The sequence below is a fragment of the Drosophila mauritiana genome, chromosome 2L (genome assembly GCF_004382145.1).
Source record: "Drosophila mauritiana strain mau12 chromosome 2L, ASM438214v1, whole genome shotgun sequence".
Classification (NCBI taxonomy): Eukaryota; Metazoa; Arthropoda; class Insecta; order Diptera; family Drosophilidae; genus Drosophila; species Drosophila mauritiana.
In genome coordinates, this window is record NC_046667.1 from 2,660,900 (window position 1) to 2,680,075 (window position 19,176).

Below are 19,176 nucleotides of genomic sequence, written 5' to 3' on the forward strand. Positions count from 1 at the left end.
AAGCTGAATAATGGAAAAAAAAATGAAATGTGAACAAGTGAAAAAATGAAAAGTCATGGAAATTTCCGCCTTTGCAAATTCCTTCGCGCTGCGCGAGATCAACATCAAAGATGTCCCGCCCCGATACTGCCAGCTAATTTCAGCGCCGTAAACATGACAACCTAATTATTTTTTCCATTCCGGCCACTCGCGACGCCGCCAACTGTGCAGCTGTGATTAATGGAGGAAGCTCGACTGCGACATTTGCATACGAAATTGAAAATAAATATTTGCACTGATAAATAAAAAGGGAGCCAGCGACAGAAGCCAGCTGCCTGCTAATTGCACTTTGACTTTTCGAGCGCGTCCTTGGCCGCATGCAGTCGAAATGAAAAGGACACGACTGAAGGATATCCTGCACTCAATGTTGTTGCATGACCTATAAAGCTGTCTGTCTAAGAGCAGGCAGTAATATATTTTGCACTACAAACTTAACAAGCCCGCCTCAACTTTTCACAATATCTTCCTTAGCTAGCTACTAAAATAGCAAGATTAATAGACTAGTTAGAGTTTGGCACAATTACGGGGTAGAAATACATCGTCACGATGCAAGGACAGATGGCTCGCGTCTGGCGCAGGAAAATTAGCAAAGTAATACCCGACGCCAGCTGAGGAGCCTTTCGTCAGGACCTTGAGGCCTCTTCATGTCTGCAGACAGGACACGTCTGGAGGGTGCTCGATGTCCTCGTTTTGCTCGCTTCTGCCACTGCTGCTTGCCTCGATTTCCCCGCCACCAGCTGGCTGTCCTCGTCTGTGGCGCCATTTGATTAATATATACTTGCCGCTCGTCGTCCTGTGATTGTCTCGCTTTATTTTCGACAATCGAAATTAATTGGACTGCTCGAGGAGGTCCTGTCTGCGCTTTGTTCTCAACTTTTGGCCCAACACCTGGCGACGTTTGTCAGGGTTAAGTTTGCGCGGAACTTCGAAAGACACCGACTCGACCTGAAGTTCTGCCTGCAGGCACAGCAAATACAAAGCTTAAAGGGCAAAAATCAATAAATATAATTAAGGCGGTTATTTAAAGTATCAGTGGGGAATTACGGGATGTCATTAGAGCGCCGGCAAAAGCCCGAAAGGAAATCCCATGTCTGTGTAGCGGATATTTGTTTAATTCGCTTCGAATTATGTTTAAATTGTTTCAATTAATTTGTTCTTTTGTGGTTACGCTTTGCAGTTGCGTATTGAAATTTAAACTGAGTATTAAAACACTCAAAAAAATCAAAAAAAATGGAAAATGTTGTGTAAAACATAATTATAAGCTACATACTGTAGTCTCAATATAAATAACGAGAAATAACAACATAAAATTAGGTCAACCTAATCTCTATGATATTTGAAGTCATTTCTATTTACGAATCATTGCAGGAGTTCCGAAAATAATGTTACTGATGAGTTTGCATAGACAGACATTCAGCCGGTTTCATCGAAAATCACTTTGGTATTTTTAGGGAAATCATTATATTTAAGAGGCACATTCCGGCAAACTATCGCTTTCATCCTCGACAGAGCCAATCAGTTGCATCCCCTGGGCCATAGACCCCATCATCATCCCCGGCAAATGACGGCCATTCATCCGACCCATTCCCATTCCATGGATGTATTTATGAAAGTATTTCGTATATGAGCAGTGTATTCACATTTACTATTTGCGTGGGCGTCATTATCGTCATTATCGTTATTAGAGCTCATTAGCAGCGTCATTGCGAAGCCGAAAAGGGAGTCCTTGCAGGGTATGGGTCGCTCCTTCAAAGGATGTGGGAGTGCCCTCGTCTCAGGGATTTGTGTGTTCATAATAGCTGGAAATCTTACTATTTTGGGAACTGCGATACCAGGAACTATGATAAATTTAGACAAATATTTAGTGAAATATGAACAGGTCAATCAAATAGCCTTTTTTCGCTATTTTCGTAACTATTTTGATTTGCGTTTTTTTAAAAGGTATCAAAACTAGAACCAGCTTATTATTGCCTTCGATTTTGATAAATCGTTTTACCTGGGTACCCAGAGAGCAGAATACCATTGTCATTTACAACTGCTGTGAACTTAATTCGCATTACCCCGTCTGCGCCTAAATCCTGAATCTGAATCCGAATCTGGATCAGAGTTACAGTAGCAGTGTACATACGTGGGCAAATACATACATACGTCTGCAATGTGCTAGATAACAATTTTCGTGTCCTGACCAAGGCATGACTGTTCAGTTGGTCCGAGAATCCGCCGGCCCAGTCATCCAGTCATCTGGCCACCCAGATACCCAGCCACCCACTGAGCCGATGAGCCGCTGAGCCACCGACCACACTCATTATTCGTAAATGGCGCTGATGGTGATGATGACAACAACACAAGCATGGCCAACACCAACCGAAAGCAGATGAGAATGGAGATTCGACCGGACTGGGTTAGGGATTCCGGGATGCGATTGGGGGAGCAGTACAATGGGAATGCCATTGCCATTGCCATCGCCATCGCCGTATTCTGCATTTCAGAGGCTGTGCTCCAGTATTGCATGTTCGGTGTTTCGCTTGGCAGGACGATCCAGAATGTCGTCGTAACATTTAATTTCCGACAACGGGGTGTGTTGGTTATTCGAAAGGGGTTACGCGGGAGGGGCCTTCGTGGCGGGGGAATTGTATAGACGGATTCCACGTAGACACAACATGTCTGCGGCTAATATAAAGCGAAGAATGCCATGACAAACGAGTTCAGCCAGAACAGACACGCTGACCACCACGATGACAACTACACTGGCACTACGTCAATGATGGTGATGAGGACGATGATGGCGGCATTTGTCCAGCCGGAACAACGCCGTCCCTTATCATTCCACTCCATTCCATTACGGATACTTTGCCCCACTGCGGCAATAATCATTAGGCACGTGCGTTTCGGTTTGTTTGCATTCAACAGTTTTGATTGCTGATTGTGCAGGGGTTCGATGGCCAAAAATAGGTGTGCTTTGTTGGCGAAAGGATTTGGTAAAGGTAATTATTCCTTAATGGCTGTCAATGCTCACTGGCAATACTGGGAACTTAGAAGCTTAACAACATGATATTCAAATGAGATTCACAGTGTTCTTTATTCGAACTCTATAAATGCCTTTTAAATGTATTTACACAATGTATCAAAAATTCAATGGCGCCCACCTTGAATTTGCTAACCGAACAAAAAAAAAAATTAAGTAATTAAACCGTGCTTAAGGCCATCAGCAACGGCAACAACATCGGCTGGATAAAAAAGGAAAATATGTAAATGTTGTCATAACGAAAATGCCGCAGAGAATGGCCCATCTGGACGAGTCGGAGGACCTGCCTCAGTCAGGATTAAGTGCTTTGTTCTTGCCGTTGCTGCCGGAGGAGGCTTCGGGAATGAATTTCAGCATATATTTTATGACACTCGACTTTTATATTTATATTCCGACTCTCTCTCTCTGACTGACTGTCTCACTTTTCCCTTCTGCAGCATGTCGCCGACGCTTTCCCACAAGGACCTCGCAGGACTCGCCGGCTGCTCGGCACTCGCTTTTGTCCTGTACCTAAACACACTTAACGCTGGATTTGTCTACGATGACAGGTGAGAAAAATTTAACCGAATTAAAAATTCCATATGTCAGCAGGTTGACGAAGGTAAATGGTCTGGTTTGGCTTGGGTGTCTCGTCCTTGGTCCCTTGGCTTTTCCGCTTTATTTTCCTGATGCCCAATGGCAATGCTTTGTCGCCAATGCGAAGCACGAAAAAAGGCAGCCGAAAAATACAAAAGTTTATTATTAATTGTGCGCCAAGTGCCGCCATTTATTTGATAAAATCACCGTCATAAATTCCCGGCCCGCCTAATTGTAAAACTTGAAGCAGACCAGTTGCTGGCTTATCGCCTGGGCATTGTTGATATATATGCGGCGCATCCAGATCCTCCATCCAGTGCCATTGTCAGCATCAGCCTCAGAATCAGACGGCGTTGGCAATGGAGCAAATTAAAAAACAAAATGTTGATTTATGCCCCTCTGAGCTGGGACCTGGCTCTTCTCACTCTCACCTGGCCGCATTGAAATGCTGCAAACGCAAACGAAATTACCCATAAATATCAAAAGTCATGTACAATGGACAGGAATTTCCCCAAGGACTCGGCCAGCCCTGCCAGCCCTTCCTAGCCTAGGATTCAGGAGTCAACCCGGTCTGCCTTCTCACCATGCGGGCCAGCAAGTTCTGCTCCTGGTTCAACTACAATGCCAGCGAACAATTGTCCTGGCGGATTGGGGGAATGTATAGATGTTTGTATTGGTGGAAGGGAGTGGGGGAGGGGACTGGGCCAGTTATGCACAAAGTGCTCAGCTCGATGCCTTGGCCGTTGCTCGTTATTTTGTGCTGTCCAGAAAACAAGCGCAAAACTTACCGCCACACACACACAAAAATAATAAACGCAACTTATGTAGCTCAGCTTCCCCTTTGTGCCACACGGAAAAGTTGGATGCGAGTTTATGTTTTTTGCTCGGGCGGAAGGTCCTGCGGTCACTTTCACGCAGTTGCCAACACCAGTTGGAACTGGCACTCTGAGCACTGAACAAAAATATAGTTTAATCCAAACTAAATCCAAGCATTAGGGAGCATAGTAGTAAAAGTTTTTTCTCAGTGGAGGAACCCACCTATCGGCCAGTTCCTTCGCATGCTCTGCGGTCATCCCACAACATGGCCACATGACCACACGAGCACAAGTTATTATTGTCAAGCCGGGCCAGACAAAACATGATTTATTAAATGGCAGAATTCCCTTCAATTTGTTTCCTATCAACTGGAAAAAGACCAATGGAATCGGGCTGCCGAAGGGGAAGAACATGTTTTTGGCACAAGGAAGCTCTGCTGCTGGCAATTGCAAAAGGGAGATATGAGATTTTAATAAGTTATGGCTGGCAACTTTTTGATAAAGTGTGGCGATCGAGAAGTTTGTCCATAATTGAGCTAATGTGATATAATTATGTGTGATTGGTGGCTCACTCTTCCACTTGTATGCTTCTGCTCGAACTTTTTAAAGCGACTGTTGCACCTTTAATATGCCCGCTTTTATTGGTCACCCGATTCACACCTTCAAGTTGATATATTTCCATTTTTCCAAAAGGTAAAAAAAACCAAAACCCTGCCAAACATCCCCCAATCTGCAGTCTTACAATAATTTATGTGCCGTATTAAAAGGACAGCAACAACAACAACAACAACAGCGGCTGTAAAAAATCAACAACAGCAGTAACAACGTTACGTATACGTAATTTTGATGGCACACAACCACCGGACGCTAGGCACTCTGCTCCTCACAAACGATGGTTGGGCGGTTTGATGGCCGTTTGGGTGTTCGCTTGCCAGCAGAGTAACAGAAATGTGTGCTCTTTTTTCTTGTACCTATATAAAATCGAAAATTTTCACTTTACATAAGCACAGCGGCAGCAACAAATACAAATGTTGTGGGTAGCCAGGGAAATGGGCAGGGGGAAATGGGAAAGCGGGCGGCTGGAACTGAACGGAAGGCAAGAATGGTGTCCACATTCGGTGCTGATGCTATGATATATTGTCTTCAACAAAAGCCAACCACAGTCCTGTTTGCCTGTTGGTGCTTTTGTGTGTGGTATATGAGCCCCACAGTGGAGTAGAAAGTCAAAATATTAAGGCACATTCTATCACAAATATTTTAGAGTAATTATTTAAACTATTTAAACTTGGCAAAAGTAGTTAGAGATTTATATTTTATAGTCTGAGACAAATATAGAATTTTTGTTTTATATCTTACTAATATTCCATACATATTGCATATATCTCATAAATTTGATTTGATAATTGCTTGATTGGTTCCACAGTGCATCGAGTGTGTTGTGGCTGGCTGTTCCTCCTCGATTGCCTGAGACTTGGTTCCTGCTCCTCTGTCGCCGCTTTCTCTTCAGGATCCTGATCCTGTCTCTGGCCTCCTGGTTGAGTTGAGAGTGAAAAGCGAGCGATAAGGGCAGCAACATGCCGCACTTGTAAGCTGCTTCAAGCCGGCCATTGTTGTTGTCGCCGCCCCTCTAGTACGCCCACTTACCGCCTCCCCCCTTACCCCTTACCACAGTTGCTGCTGTTGTTGTTGTCGGTGGGTGTTGATGTTTTGCTTGTTGCTATTCACTCACTAGTTACGATGATAAAGCACAAAAAAGGAACTGCGGAAATTCTGCTGATGACGATAATGTTGACGCTGACTTCGAGGTGACTTCACCTTCGACCCCTCGATGGCTCGGGAGTTAAGCCCATCTCCAGCTCCAGCTCTGCCATTCTCCATTTCCCACTCCCGTAGTTCCCAACGCAAATAGACGTCTTTTGTGTGCATTCGCCCCGAGGTATGCAATGAAATTTCTTTTATACCCGAACGCTACCTTGACATCGCCTTGCAAATGAGGCGTGGAACCATTTTTGGTTCCTTTCTGAGCTACAGGAAGCTTGGAAACGCTTGCAGCCAGAAATAGTAGTAGCTATATCCCAAATTTGCCTAGGAGTAGTACAGCAACGGTCATAAGATTAGGATTGCAAGCTAGTAGAAATAATAATACCATACATCTTGAAAGCATATAATTCAAATTATTATTAAATTATATTATTATATTACCTAAAACAGTTTTTAGTGTTTAATTTTATTACTTTATCGTGCGTATATTGATTTATATGATAGAATACCCTGGTATTTCAGCCACAACTGTGCCCAGCATGCGAGCATTTCCGACTTAGCAGCTCCTTCATATGCGTTCTGTGCTTTTGCTTTGTGCTCTTCCGATAAGAATTTGTTTGCTCTCAAGGACATTTTTGTGGCTGCTTTGGCGCAAACTAAAAGGGATCGGCTGATGCGGGGAAGTGGGGCGCTGGTTTCTTCGGAATGCCAATTGGAAGTGAAGTGTAGATGAGTGGGGCTGCATCCCGCACCCGAAAACCACTTACAGAAAAAAAGGGCACCGACGCAGGTCCTTCTTGGCAATAAGTCTGCTTTATGCACGTCTCTGCGGCGAATTTGTAAACCCAATTTGTGGCAACGCCATGCTGCAGCACCTCGTCTTTTATTACCATATCCCTGGCAATGAAAGAACTGCACACACACACGTGCAACAAACGCCGCCACAATTCACATTTCCGGTCACCCATGCCGTGGCATTCGAATTCGAATGATAAATAAAATATTAAATTGAATGCCCAATTTTTATTCAAAATGCTGTCTAACTTATGTGTTTGCACAAGACTTTTCTTTGGACTTTCCAAACCCACGGTGGCCTCCGGGCTCAGTGGATACGTATTTGTTTGCCCGACCTTTGAACTCCTGTGCACCCCAAAAGACCCTAAAACTACAGCCGGGGGGCAGAAAAAAGCCAAAGTAAATATCAGTGCACATAACTTCATTATTTAACAGAATGAAATTAATTTAACATTTGCGAAATGAAACGATACTCGCTTAAGTTATTAAAAATGTGACTTAAGCAAGCGTAATCAAACGAATTTTATTTCAAAAAGTGTTCAACAAGTAAAATAAATATAATAAATTGATGTGCCAGCAAATCGGCAAATATTCAATGTAAATACATATTAATGGGAAATATTTGGTGAAATTTTAATATTAGCGCGCACACAGATTAAACAGGACTATTAACTTTTTGCCAAACATCAAACATTCAGGCTAAATAGCACTTAATGATTAACATTTACACAACACTGTGTCATTTATAACTCCTAAAAGTTATTCAATTCAACGAATCGAGTGACATTGATAAATATATTGATGCAATATTGTTGCGGAGAACCCAACTGAGAGCCCTGTGCAAAGTTGGAAAGTTAATTAATAACATTTGCTGGGCACATCTAAAAACTAATTATGCATAAAATGGCCAAGGTATTATTGCAAGCCCTCTATAAATTGCCGCAGAACAGCAGCAACAACGCCGATAACAAACTAACCCTGATTATATGGCCACCTGACCCGGAGCGGAGCCACTGCGCCGGCCAAATCGATTAGGACAACAAGGAGCGCTACAACGGCGAGGCAATTACCAAGGACCTTCCACCACGTCACCAATACAATGACACCGGTGTGCTGTGTGCTGTTTGCTGTTCCAGTGTGTGTGTGTGCTGTTTTACAACAAAGGCACAAAATACGCCAGCAAATCGGCAATTAATCAAGTGGCAAGTGCACAGCAAGGACGATTGTGGGGGGAGGGGTGGGGCGCTCGAAAAAGGGGGCGGGGCAAGCGAGTCAACTGTCGCTTGGCACTTTAACAATATTTATGCCGAGTGCAAAAACAAAAGGACAATAAAAATGGGCAGACATGAAATTGCCACGAGTAAGAACAGCAGACCATTGCACACGCTATCCATAAAAAAGTGGTTTCTATTAATGAGTACGTTAAAAAAAACATAGGTTACAATTTTACAATTTGTTGTAATAAAAACCACATATTTATAATATGAATGATAAGTGGATTAATGTAACCGTTTGCATAGCAAACATTACCCACCGCAAAGTTTCAGCCAATCTAAGTAAAAGCAAAATAAATAGGACCATAGAAGTGGTCCCATGGAATCCAGGACTCTCCGACTTCGTGTAGCAGGAAAGACGAGACGAAAGGAGTCAACTCGGGGAGATCCGGCCACTTTGGGGAACTGTAGATGGGAGGTGTGAGAAATGAGGAGAGATAGACCAGGTCCTGGCTGTACAATTAATCATTTTAATTAATTGGACAGGTGTGCCACAGGTTGTTCTTGTCCATTCCGAGCAGAGGTAATGTGAGCCGAGTGTCTACATATCAATTTCCAGAAATAAGGAGCCACAAAATTAGCACCAAATATAGCTCATTATATGAAATCTAAAATATCACTTTATTTTAATTAGTTCGAAAATAACACTTGTATTCCATAATTTATCTTCCTAATTATCTAAGCTTTTGTAAATAAAAGTATTTTGTGTCAGTGTAACTGCAAAAATCTTTACGTTCCTACTTTTATCTTTTTTTACAGGCGCGCCATCTTGGCGAATGGCGACGTGACAGGAGCTCGCCCATTGGCCAATCTTTTGCGGAACGACTTCTGGGGCACTCCTCTGGTGGACAGCGGATCCCACGGCTCCTGGCGACCGCTGTGCGTGCTCAGCTTCCGGCTGAACTTCCTCGCCGGCGGAATGACACCCATGGGCTATCACCTGGTCAACGTAATGCTCCACTGTGTGGCCACGTGGCTGGTGTTCCTGGTGGCGAGAACGGTCCTGCCATCTCGCATGGGCGTCCTGGCCGCCGGCGCTCTGTTCGCCGTTCATCCCGCCCACACGGAGGCGGTGGCCGGATTGGTGGGCAGGGCGGATTTGGCCGCGTGTGTTTGTTACCTGCTCGCCTACCTCTCCTACCGTCGCCACATGATGAACCGGGAGTGGGGATCCCTCATGCTCACCATTGTCCTGGCGTTGGCAGCACTGCTCTGCAAGGAGACGGCCATCACGGCGCTGCTGCTGTGCGGATTGTGCGATGTCCTGTCGCCTGTCGGTCGGGAAAATAGCGATAAGGTGTGTGATGGATCCTTCTCAGGATTAGCTTCTTTCAACTTTCAGCGCCGCATCCGGTCGCTTAGCATTTTGGGATTTACCCTACTGTGCGCCCTCTACTGTCGACTGAGCCTCCTGCCACGCCCCTCCACCGCTTTCTCGGCCGCCGACAATCCGACGGCCCATGAATTCTGTTTTTGGACTAGGACTCTGACTTTTCTGTACCTGCCAGTGGCCAACTTTGGGATTCTCCTCTGGCCACAGGAGCTAAGCTTCGACTGGGGAATGGAGGCTGTGCCGCGGATCAGAACGCTTTGGGATGCCCGAAATATCCTGACGGCTGGCTTCTACGGATCCCTAATTGCCATACTGTGGAAGGGATCTGGACTGCGTAGGGCAGCCTCACCGATGGATTTTGCGGAGGTGGCGAACATTTCCCTGCCCCTACTGAGACGATTGGGCGGCAATAGCTGCCACACCTGGCTGGGCCTCACCTGTGCCTGCCACCACCAACTCTATGCCCCCAGCTATCGCTCTGCGTCAGCAATCTACTCCAGCTCTTCGCCCTCGAAAAGCACCTCATGGACAGCAGCCCCCATCTTGGGCACTGCCTTCCTGGTGTTGCCATTCCTGCCCGCCAGCAATCTGCTCTTCTACGTGGGATTCGTAATGGCCGAAAGGGTGCTCTATCTGCCGAGTGTTGGCTATTGTCTGCTCTTTGGCCTCGGTTTCGGCCATCTCTGGCAGCGGGTCAATAGCTCCCGGCGATCCCGCCTGATGCTCCTCTGCGGCCTGGCACTGCTCCTTGGCATCCACGGACTGCGCACCTGCAGGCGCAACTTGGCTTGGCGGGATGAGGAGCAGCTATTCCGCAGCGCCATCACTATAAATCCTCCAAAGGGTGAGTGCATACTCTCTTAGTTATTCATATGTACAAAATACAAGAAATAGTTTGAATCTATCTCCAGCATTTGGTAAAATCAATATATTATTCTATATATTTCAGCTCTGGGCAACCTGGGCAGCGTATTGAGTGCCCAAGGAAGATACGAGGAGGCGGAACTCGCTCTGAGAATGGCCATTGGACACCGGCCCACCATGGCTGATGCTCACTTTAATCTGTGAGTAAACGCTACCGACCATGTGGTGGTGCCCAAAAACGCGAAACACGAAAATCCGAAAACCCTTTGCATTTTGAAGCGAGACTCGCGCCTTAGCCGCGCAACACGGAGCCTGAATCCACAAAATGATGTCAGTTTTTGCTGGCCGTCTTTTGAAAATTCAAAAGCACAAACTGAATAGCTGTCGCGACCTTGGGCATTGGGTGCTGCGATGGTGGGTCAGTGGTGCGAAGGTGCGGCGACGGGTGGCTGGCTTGGGGCTGCTCTTAATGCCGAATGGCAGATGCTTCTGTAGTCGCTGTTCTGTTCCCTCTTCCGTTTGCCGGCAAAAACGTTCGGACAACATCTGAGAAAAAGCGACAAAAAAGAGTGGTTGGAAGTGGGTTGTTGGGTTGGCCTGGGCGGGCGAAGACTGTCCAGATGCATCGCGCATACAAATCAACTCGGTCAGAAACTTTAGCTCCAGCGCAGGGGGCACATGTTTTGCATCTTTTGGGTGGCAATTTGCATGCACTCGGCAGCCATCAACAGCAAATAGCTGCTGGTTTCAGTTTTTTACCCGCCCACAGCCACAGCCACGCCCCGCTTTTCCCTTCCAACCCCCTTTTTCCCGCCGGTTGTACTCCTTTTGTACCTTTGTGGGGGGCAGAAGCAACGGAACCTTTGAAACAATACGACTGAAATGAATGCAAGAGCCATTGCGCACCCTAATCCCCTGCAGATATGCTGTTAATTAGGCCAAAACTGAATGGGCTTACGAGTGAGACTCTGATTCTTCGAGATACTCGCAATTGCTGGCCGGTTGCTAAGTACACATGAGTTGGAGTTGGAATTTCCATCGAAGGCACATGCTCCGTTTAAAGGGTTCTCGAGAAAGTAAGGATTGGGGGCCTATACCAATATTTGCTGGGAAAATGTTTGCTAAAGATTAGTTGGAAATTCGTAAGTTACAAATGCATAAGTGAGCAGTTCTAAATGGGTTTTCAAATCATCCAAAAATGTGCCTTAAAGTGCAGACCCAATTTGTCACCAGATTCATCTATTCATTTCTGTCTGCGATCCTTTATGCCCAAACTCAAATACGTTCGTCAATGCAATAAAGCAGCAGCTGCGACAATTGCATTCCTCGGCATTTCGAGACTTTTTCCCTTTTCTAAAACAATAAATAAACAAAAACGCCGACATATATAATGTCCTGCACAAACATAACAACAATAGCATATCTGCGACTGCGATGGGAATGTGAATGGGAATGAGAATCCGAATCCGAATCTGAATCCGAATCAGAATCGGAATAGAAAAATACTAACAACATGGGAGAAATTGGCATTTGTGCTTACAAGCTGCACTTGATGCAACCATATGAGAAAATAAAACTGCTGACGCATGACGTTGGCATCCTGCTTATCCCCCGCATTTCCCAGGCTTTACCCAAACCCACCCCTCTCCCCCGTTCCCATTTTCCGGGGCCAATGACACTTCTACTTTGGACATATAGCAGGCACACTCCGAGCCAGCTTTGTACAGTCATAGTGCAATTTACTCGTTGCATCGACGCTAACGGCGACCGCCAACTGAGAACCCTGTGCCCAGACTGCCACATCCTCGTCCTCGTGCTCGTCCTTCCGCTGGGATTTGGGCAGCAGGACTATGCATTACGAGAGAAGCGCAAACATGCCAACGCTTAACGAATGCCACTCGGCGCCCCATCGAAGACACCCTGGGCAGAAAAGCGGAAGTGCTTGTCGAAAAATGTGTGGAATTCAATTAGTGGGGCAATCAGCTAGCGCGCGTCTCAGAATAGCTAACAATGGACATTTAATATGGCACATCTTTACATTTTATAATAAGTACAACAATCAATTAATAATGGATACATGGATAATGTTGTCCAGTACCAATCCTTTTTAGTTTTTTTTTCATACCAACCCCACTGTGGCGTTTGTGCGCTGACTGCTCCACTCCTTTTGAATATGCAGAACGCCACTTCCACTGCCGGCCGCTCCTCGAGCTGCTCGCACTCCCCGCACTCCTTGCACTCCTCACACTTTCCCCAATAGCCGCGTGTCCTTGCAGCGTTGTTCATACGCCCTGTTGTCAGTAGTGTTGCTGCTGCTGCTACCCGCTTGTTGTTGATTATTGTGTTTGACATAATAGGCTTTACGCTCCAAAAAAAAAAAAAGGGGAGAATAAATCCGTTCGCTTTGCTTCTTTGGCAAATTGTAGGTAAATCCCTTTTCGCTCGCTTGCCAAGTCATTTTTCCAGCTTTTCCGCCGGGGGAAAAGGCTGCTGAGGAGCGGAGCCCGAGCCCAATACAAATAATTGCTGAGAACTCCCGGGAGCCACGGACAATGGCAGCATCTGGGGAACGGAATCTCCTACCTCAGTCATGAATACCATAATCGTTCTTCGCCGAATTGCCTTCGTTTCGAGAAAAGTGGATGCTAAAACTATGGCAAACTGGGCGGTGGTGGGGTAGGAAACTCCGTGAGTGTATTAAGCGCTCTGTTTCAATGGAAGCCAAATATGCAGTAATTCCGTTTTTCCTCATTTAAATAAATATTTAACCAGAGCGTTTTGTTTCACTCGTCATGGCTCCGAAAAAGCCCCTTTAAACTGCTTATTGTGGCTGTGTTTATATATGAGCGGATTATCGGCTTATGGAAGACTGTTACATTAATGCTCATACTGACGATTATTTTTGAAAAGAAGTGTAGTTCATCATGCATGGCTCCCTTTTCTAACAATACCTGAATGAGATTTAATAAATATTTTTCATTTATTGCTCACTGAAATGTGATGAGTGCATAAAGCACGAGATGAACAAAACGAGAAACTGTTTTATTTTTATAAAAGCCGCATTGAAAAAGGTCATTAAATCTTCATTTAAAATTAGTTAAACATTTAATATTACTATAATAATCCGTATAACCCATCTAAAGTCTATTTACTTATCCCTTCTAATTGGGTAACAAGTACTCTGAGCAGAATATCCTGCCGCAGTATCCTTCATAATCCCGCAATATCCTTCATAATCCTCGGGGAAGACCCTTGTATAAAATATGAAAAAGCCAAGAACGGAGGAGAACGGAGGAGAAAGAAAATACAACTGTTGACGGCTTAGATAAAATTTCAAATAATGTCAATGACATAAAAGCAAAGCGCGAACTTCATAACTGCTAAGGCTTCGCTAGCCTGCAGGTTATTAACTTGGCTCAAAACGATACACTAGACGTTGGCCAACTCAGTGGGTGAATGGCCATGGCTTTGGACACAACTCCCACTCCTCCGGATGCCTAGCCGCTGGCACATTGGCCTCCGACCAAGTCCAAAGTGCTGGGAAGCCCAGGCAGAGATTTCATTTTAGTGCCGTGGAAAGTTTAAAACGCTTTTCTCGCCCACTTTCCCACTGCGAAAGCCTGCGTTGCCTTTGCAGCTTATCGAAAAGTTGTCTGATTGAATTTTTGCCCCGTCCACTTGCAAAATGCAGCCGGAGCAGCCTCTCTTCCATGGCCTCCAATTTGGCTACACTATGCACAAATTTCAGTTGAATGAAGAACTAGCCGTTTTTAAGGAAAACCAGAAAAACTCAAGTCTGATTTTAGGTGCTTTGATGTAAATGTTTTTCGAATTAAGTACTCTGACTTACGAACTACTTTGTTGCACACTTTCTGTATTTTAATAGATTTTATGAGCGCTGCTTAATCTGAAAGTCATAAGAGCAGATTGAAACGTTTACATAATGAAAGCTTTAAGCGCTGTGGCGAGCTGTGAACCTGCGATGGCTCGTGGATGGAGTGGTGTGGTATTTAAGAATTTTCTGTTCTCTAATCGAAAATCAATGGCAGGTGGCCTTCAACCCCGGCAGCCACCCATTGAAGAAGCGCCCGGGAACGGAGCTCCGGGGTGCCAGTGCGTCGCGTATAAGCAGCTGTTTGTACATTATTTACTCGTAAGCCATCAATAGCCGGGATATCTCTAGCCGGCACCTTGCGCCCTGCGGCTATGGATTTTCCGATCCCGCCACGTGCCACCGCCCGGAACATAAAGCATCCTGTTGCTCCCTGCTGCAAGGAGCAGCTTCAGCTTCAGCTCCTGCTCCTGCTCCTGCTCCAGCTCCTCAGCTGCTGCTTCTGTTTCTGATGCGCCAGTCAACTATCAGGGATTTGTTGTGCTGCTGCGCCGGGCGGGGATGCTCTGATTTTTAGCTGCAAAATGCCACAGCAAAGGATAAGATGGGTGGTGGGTGGTGGGTGGAAGTGGGTGATGGAAAGTCAAAGTAACAGGCAGCCAAACACCAAAACCAAAAAATCACTGAGCTGTATAATTCGATTTCTCGTTTTCACTCTTTCTGCTCGTTTTATTTTCGTTCAGTTGCCGTTTGCTTACCTGCACAAAGAAAAAAAGGGTGGAAAATGGGGGAAACCCATGAAAATAAATAGAATAACATGGCTTGTTTTTCTTTTGGCCCGCATGGCATTGCATAGTATAAAATAGAATACTCAATATTCAGTTGAGCAAATCCATGCGTTGTTCGGTTGCAATTCGCATGCATTCACTCGGCTCCTTTTTTCGCTTGTTTTATTTCCCCATTTCTTTTTTTTTTTTTTTGTATTCCTTGTTGTGGAAATGCAGCCCCAACTGAAGCATACAGATTTTAGAGTGAGGTTGGAAAATCGGTGAGTGAAATTGTGGGCAACGAGGGATTTTCAACATGGAATGTCGAATGGCTGCTCATTCGAAAATAAAATTTAAACAAATTCAGCCCTCTCTCCAAGCGCCGGCATATGCGAGTGTTCATTGAAAAGTTTGCTCACCCACTCCAAAGTGGAGTATCTAGTATCTAGTATCTGGTGCAGAAGCTAATCGGCGAATCCATGGGGTTGGATATGTAAATTTCGTAGATAAATTTGGGGTGGCCTGTGAAGAAAGCTGCCCATATTAAAAGTCATCCCACGATGACAATGTGAATTTGTAGGTTTTTCTGAAAAGGGTTCTATATTTGCGTTACTTGGCAAAAACAACAAAAATCTGGATTAATATATTTTTTTATTTATTTATTTAATTTGTGTGTGAAGCTTCCGAAATTAAATCGAAGAACAATATTTACATTTTCAACAAGTTAATCTTCCCTCTTTTTAAGCAGCTATTTCACTTCTGTACTAAAATTACATTCCTGTCCGATTTTAAAAACTGCATACATAATCCCTTTTTTTCCAAAACCGAAGTCTTTACAATCGACCCTCTTGTTGATTTTATAGCCTTGTCGCTACTCAACACAACATTTTCAGGACTCGCTGTTTGTTTGAATTATTTTGTTGCTGCTGCAGATGTGGCTGGTTTGCAGAAATAGGAGCAATCTGGGCTCGGCTTTATTTTGCCACATTCTTCTGGAATGTTGCAAACAAAACGCTGCCTTTATTTAGAATCACTTATCCATGCATGCGATCCGCCGAAACTTTGTGTTCTCTATTTTTGGGGCCTCAGACATCCGGGTTGGCAGGATGTGTAGGGATATGTGAGGATAACCACCAGACGACAAGTGAAATAGGTATGTGTATATATATGGAAATGTGTGGGCGATGTATACACATATATACATCGAGATGGGGGAATCCGGCTGTCCGTTGATTTAATGAAGCCGGCTAAAATCAACTTGAAGGTCAGCACTGTGCAATTAGCCGGTGGAAACCGCAGCAAAGCAAACTCAAAGTTAATTTACTCCCAACACTTTTGGAGGCTCCAGCCCTCGAGTTAAGTAACTTTACTTTCCCTGGTTTTCCCTTTTCCATTTCGCATATTTTTTAAACAATTTTTTCCAACGACTCCTTCTGTAAAGTGAAGGGCAAAAACTATGAAGAGTGCATTTCCTTGGAAATTCAAGTGCATTGTTGGGCTGCAGAAGCAAGGCAAAGTGCCAGAATGGCTTATGCTTAATTCTGTAAAACATTTGGCTAAAATTTAATAATAAAAGATGCTTTGGTGCTCAAAAACGAGAGAGACAGCAAGGAAATAAAGTCACTCTTTCAATTAAAACATTCGAAAACCATTCATTTAAGCAATGCTTTTAACTTAAAGAACTTAGGAAGGATTTAAGAATTTATTTGATGGATGATAAATGTTATACCCTGTTTTCCTTGCCACATTTTAGGGGCGTGGTGCACCAGAAGCAGCTCAACTTCAGCTCGGCAGTTCCATGCTTTCGCAGGGCCATCGAATTGCGACCCCAGCTGGCGGTGGCCTACTTGAATCTGGGCACATCCCTGATCTCCCTGGGCGACCATCGGCAAGAAGCCATCTCCGTGCTGCGGACCGGTGCTCGTCTGGAGGGGAGTGGGGTGCGGGATCGAGGGGCCCACGTGGAGGCTCGCTACACCTGCTACCTGCAACTGAGTGTCCTTTACCGCTCCGAAGGAAGACTTCAGGATGCTGCTGCGGCGCTGAGGGAATCCCTAAAAGCTCTGCCTTTGCTGCCTCAAAAGCAGAGGGCTGTGCTGCATCTGCGACTCGGCGAAATCCTGGCGGAGCTGCAGGATTGGAACGAGGCCGAGCATCAGCAGAGATTGGCCCTGCAATTGCAGCCGGAGCAGGGGGCAGTCTACGTCACCTATGGCCAGACGCTGGCCAGGAATGTAAGATTGCCACATGCCACATGCCCAATGATAATGTAATAACATATTTTATTGGACTTGCAGGGCAGCCGCCTGGCGGAGGCAGAGTCCTGGTTCAAAAGAGCCCTGCAGTTGGCGCCCTTGGAGCCCAGTTCGCATCATCATTATGGTAAGAATCAGTCATTTTCATGGTTTATAGCAGTACTGATATTAATTTATATATGTTACAATAACTTTTCCTTTCAGCCGACTTCCTGGAGCAGCAGGAGCGTCATCATGAAGCCCTCAGTCTTCGCTTGCGAGCCGCTGCCTTGGCGCCCCACGATTACACCCTGCAATCATGCGTGGCGGACGCACTGCGTCTGCTGAATCGCCTGGCCGAGGCGGAGCTGTGGTATCGAAAAGCGGTCACCCTTCAGCCACTGGCTGCCCATGCCCACGCCAATCTGGGCGCCATTCTGCAGATGCGTGGTCTTCGGAAGGAAGCAGTGGCGTGCTATCACAAGGCCTTGGAGCTCCAGCCAGGACATGCCATCAGCAGAGCAAATCTGGCCAGGATGAATGTGCACAAGGACGAAAATGAATGAGAATACACAGCTAGGGAAATAAAAAATGTAAATAAATTTTAGATAGAAGAGAATATATATTTTGTAAAAATAAAGAAAGCAATGATTGAAAGGTGTTTACCGTATTTAAAGGATTCTATTTCATTTATCCTGGCATTTAAACAAATATTTTGTTGCGAAAGCAACAATTTAAGGCGCATTCCTTTCAGCCGCAATTAGTTTAGCCAGCATTATGTGAACATGCCAATCTGTTGCCGACGCAAATTCCAGAAAGCCAAACCGCGCTGCGAATTATTTCCATATCAAGTCTTTGGAGCTTTCGTTTGGGTAAACGGAGCCAGGTGACGACGTTTCTTAAACGCAGACAAAAGCCTGATGAGACCAAAGGACTTGAGGCCAAAGGGCATCGAAAACAGAGGCTTGCTCGAAGCCAGAGGTCCTGGCAACGAGTGGGTGAGACAGCCAGACACTCAACCGATAGACAGCCGGATGGCGACGTGATAACATCAAGTGGCCTGGCAAAAAGGAAAACCGCAGCAACCAGAATGGGTGGCCAAAGCGAGGGGTTTCATGCGAGAAATAGTGCTTACTAAGCATTAAATTATAATTAAATTTTAAACAATGAAACTGAGTTAAGGAGCAGGACGCGGGCACGAGCTCGAACACGAGGGCCCAAAAAGCTCTTAATCACAAACATGCGCAGCCACTTCAAAGGTGAGTCCTCGTCATATCAATGTGGAGAACGGAGAATGGAATTGCTCAGGCCCAGACTGGCTGGTCTGGCTAAGCATATGCGCATATAAATTAACATAGACACCCGAGTATTTAATTAAAATTCCATCAGCATCACACACACAGACGCACAGTGGGGCACCTGGCCACCCGAATATGACAGGTGGATGGAGTCCAGGTAGACACACATTTTAGCGCTAAGCCGAGCAGATGCCCCTCGACTAAATCCACCAAAAACCACACACACACACACGTCCGACGAAATCTGCAAAACGCCTTTGGGCCCTCGTCAGTCGGGAGTGCAAACAAAGGGGAGTAGCCCCCAGTTACTCCCAGTAGCCCCAAAACACACACAAACTCCCGGTGAAGCAATGCCCCGCAATCGCAGAAGCATAACCGACGGTTCCCCATCACTGGGCACCCCTTTAATAAAGTGCACTGTAAACAAAAAATGCAATGTTTTACAAACATATAAAAAAACATTTTTATTCATATTTCTGAAGCTAGCTGAAAGTATGTAATCATGTAGATAATGAAGGCTTTTATTTCTTGAAGCTAATACTTATGCACCACTGTTTCTCCCA

General features: G+C 45.3%; 1 protein-coding gene across 1 annotated transcript in view; it reads left to right on the forward strand.

Moving 5' to 3' along the window:
- The window catches only part of LOC117150288 (protein O-mannosyl-transferase TMTC1), a 41,428-nt gene extending 23,471 nt beyond the window's left edge, over window positions 1–17,957 (forward strand). Inside the window, exons 3-8 of the mRNA XM_033317107.1 lie at window positions 3,502–3,612; window positions 9,045–10,462; window positions 10,568–10,682; window positions 16,835–17,315; window positions 17,379–17,463; window positions 17,541–17,957. Of these exons, the coding sequence (XP_033172998.1) occupies window positions 3,502–3,612; window positions 9,045–10,462; window positions 10,568–10,682; window positions 16,835–17,315; window positions 17,379–17,463; window positions 17,541–17,881 (2,551 nt within the window). The 3' untranslated portion in view covers window positions 17,882–17,957. The remainder of the gene's footprint in view (window positions 1–3,501; window positions 3,613–9,044; window positions 10,463–10,567; window positions 10,683–16,834; window positions 17,316–17,378; window positions 17,464–17,540) is intronic.
- Window positions 17,958–19,176: the final 1,219 nt, after the last annotated feature.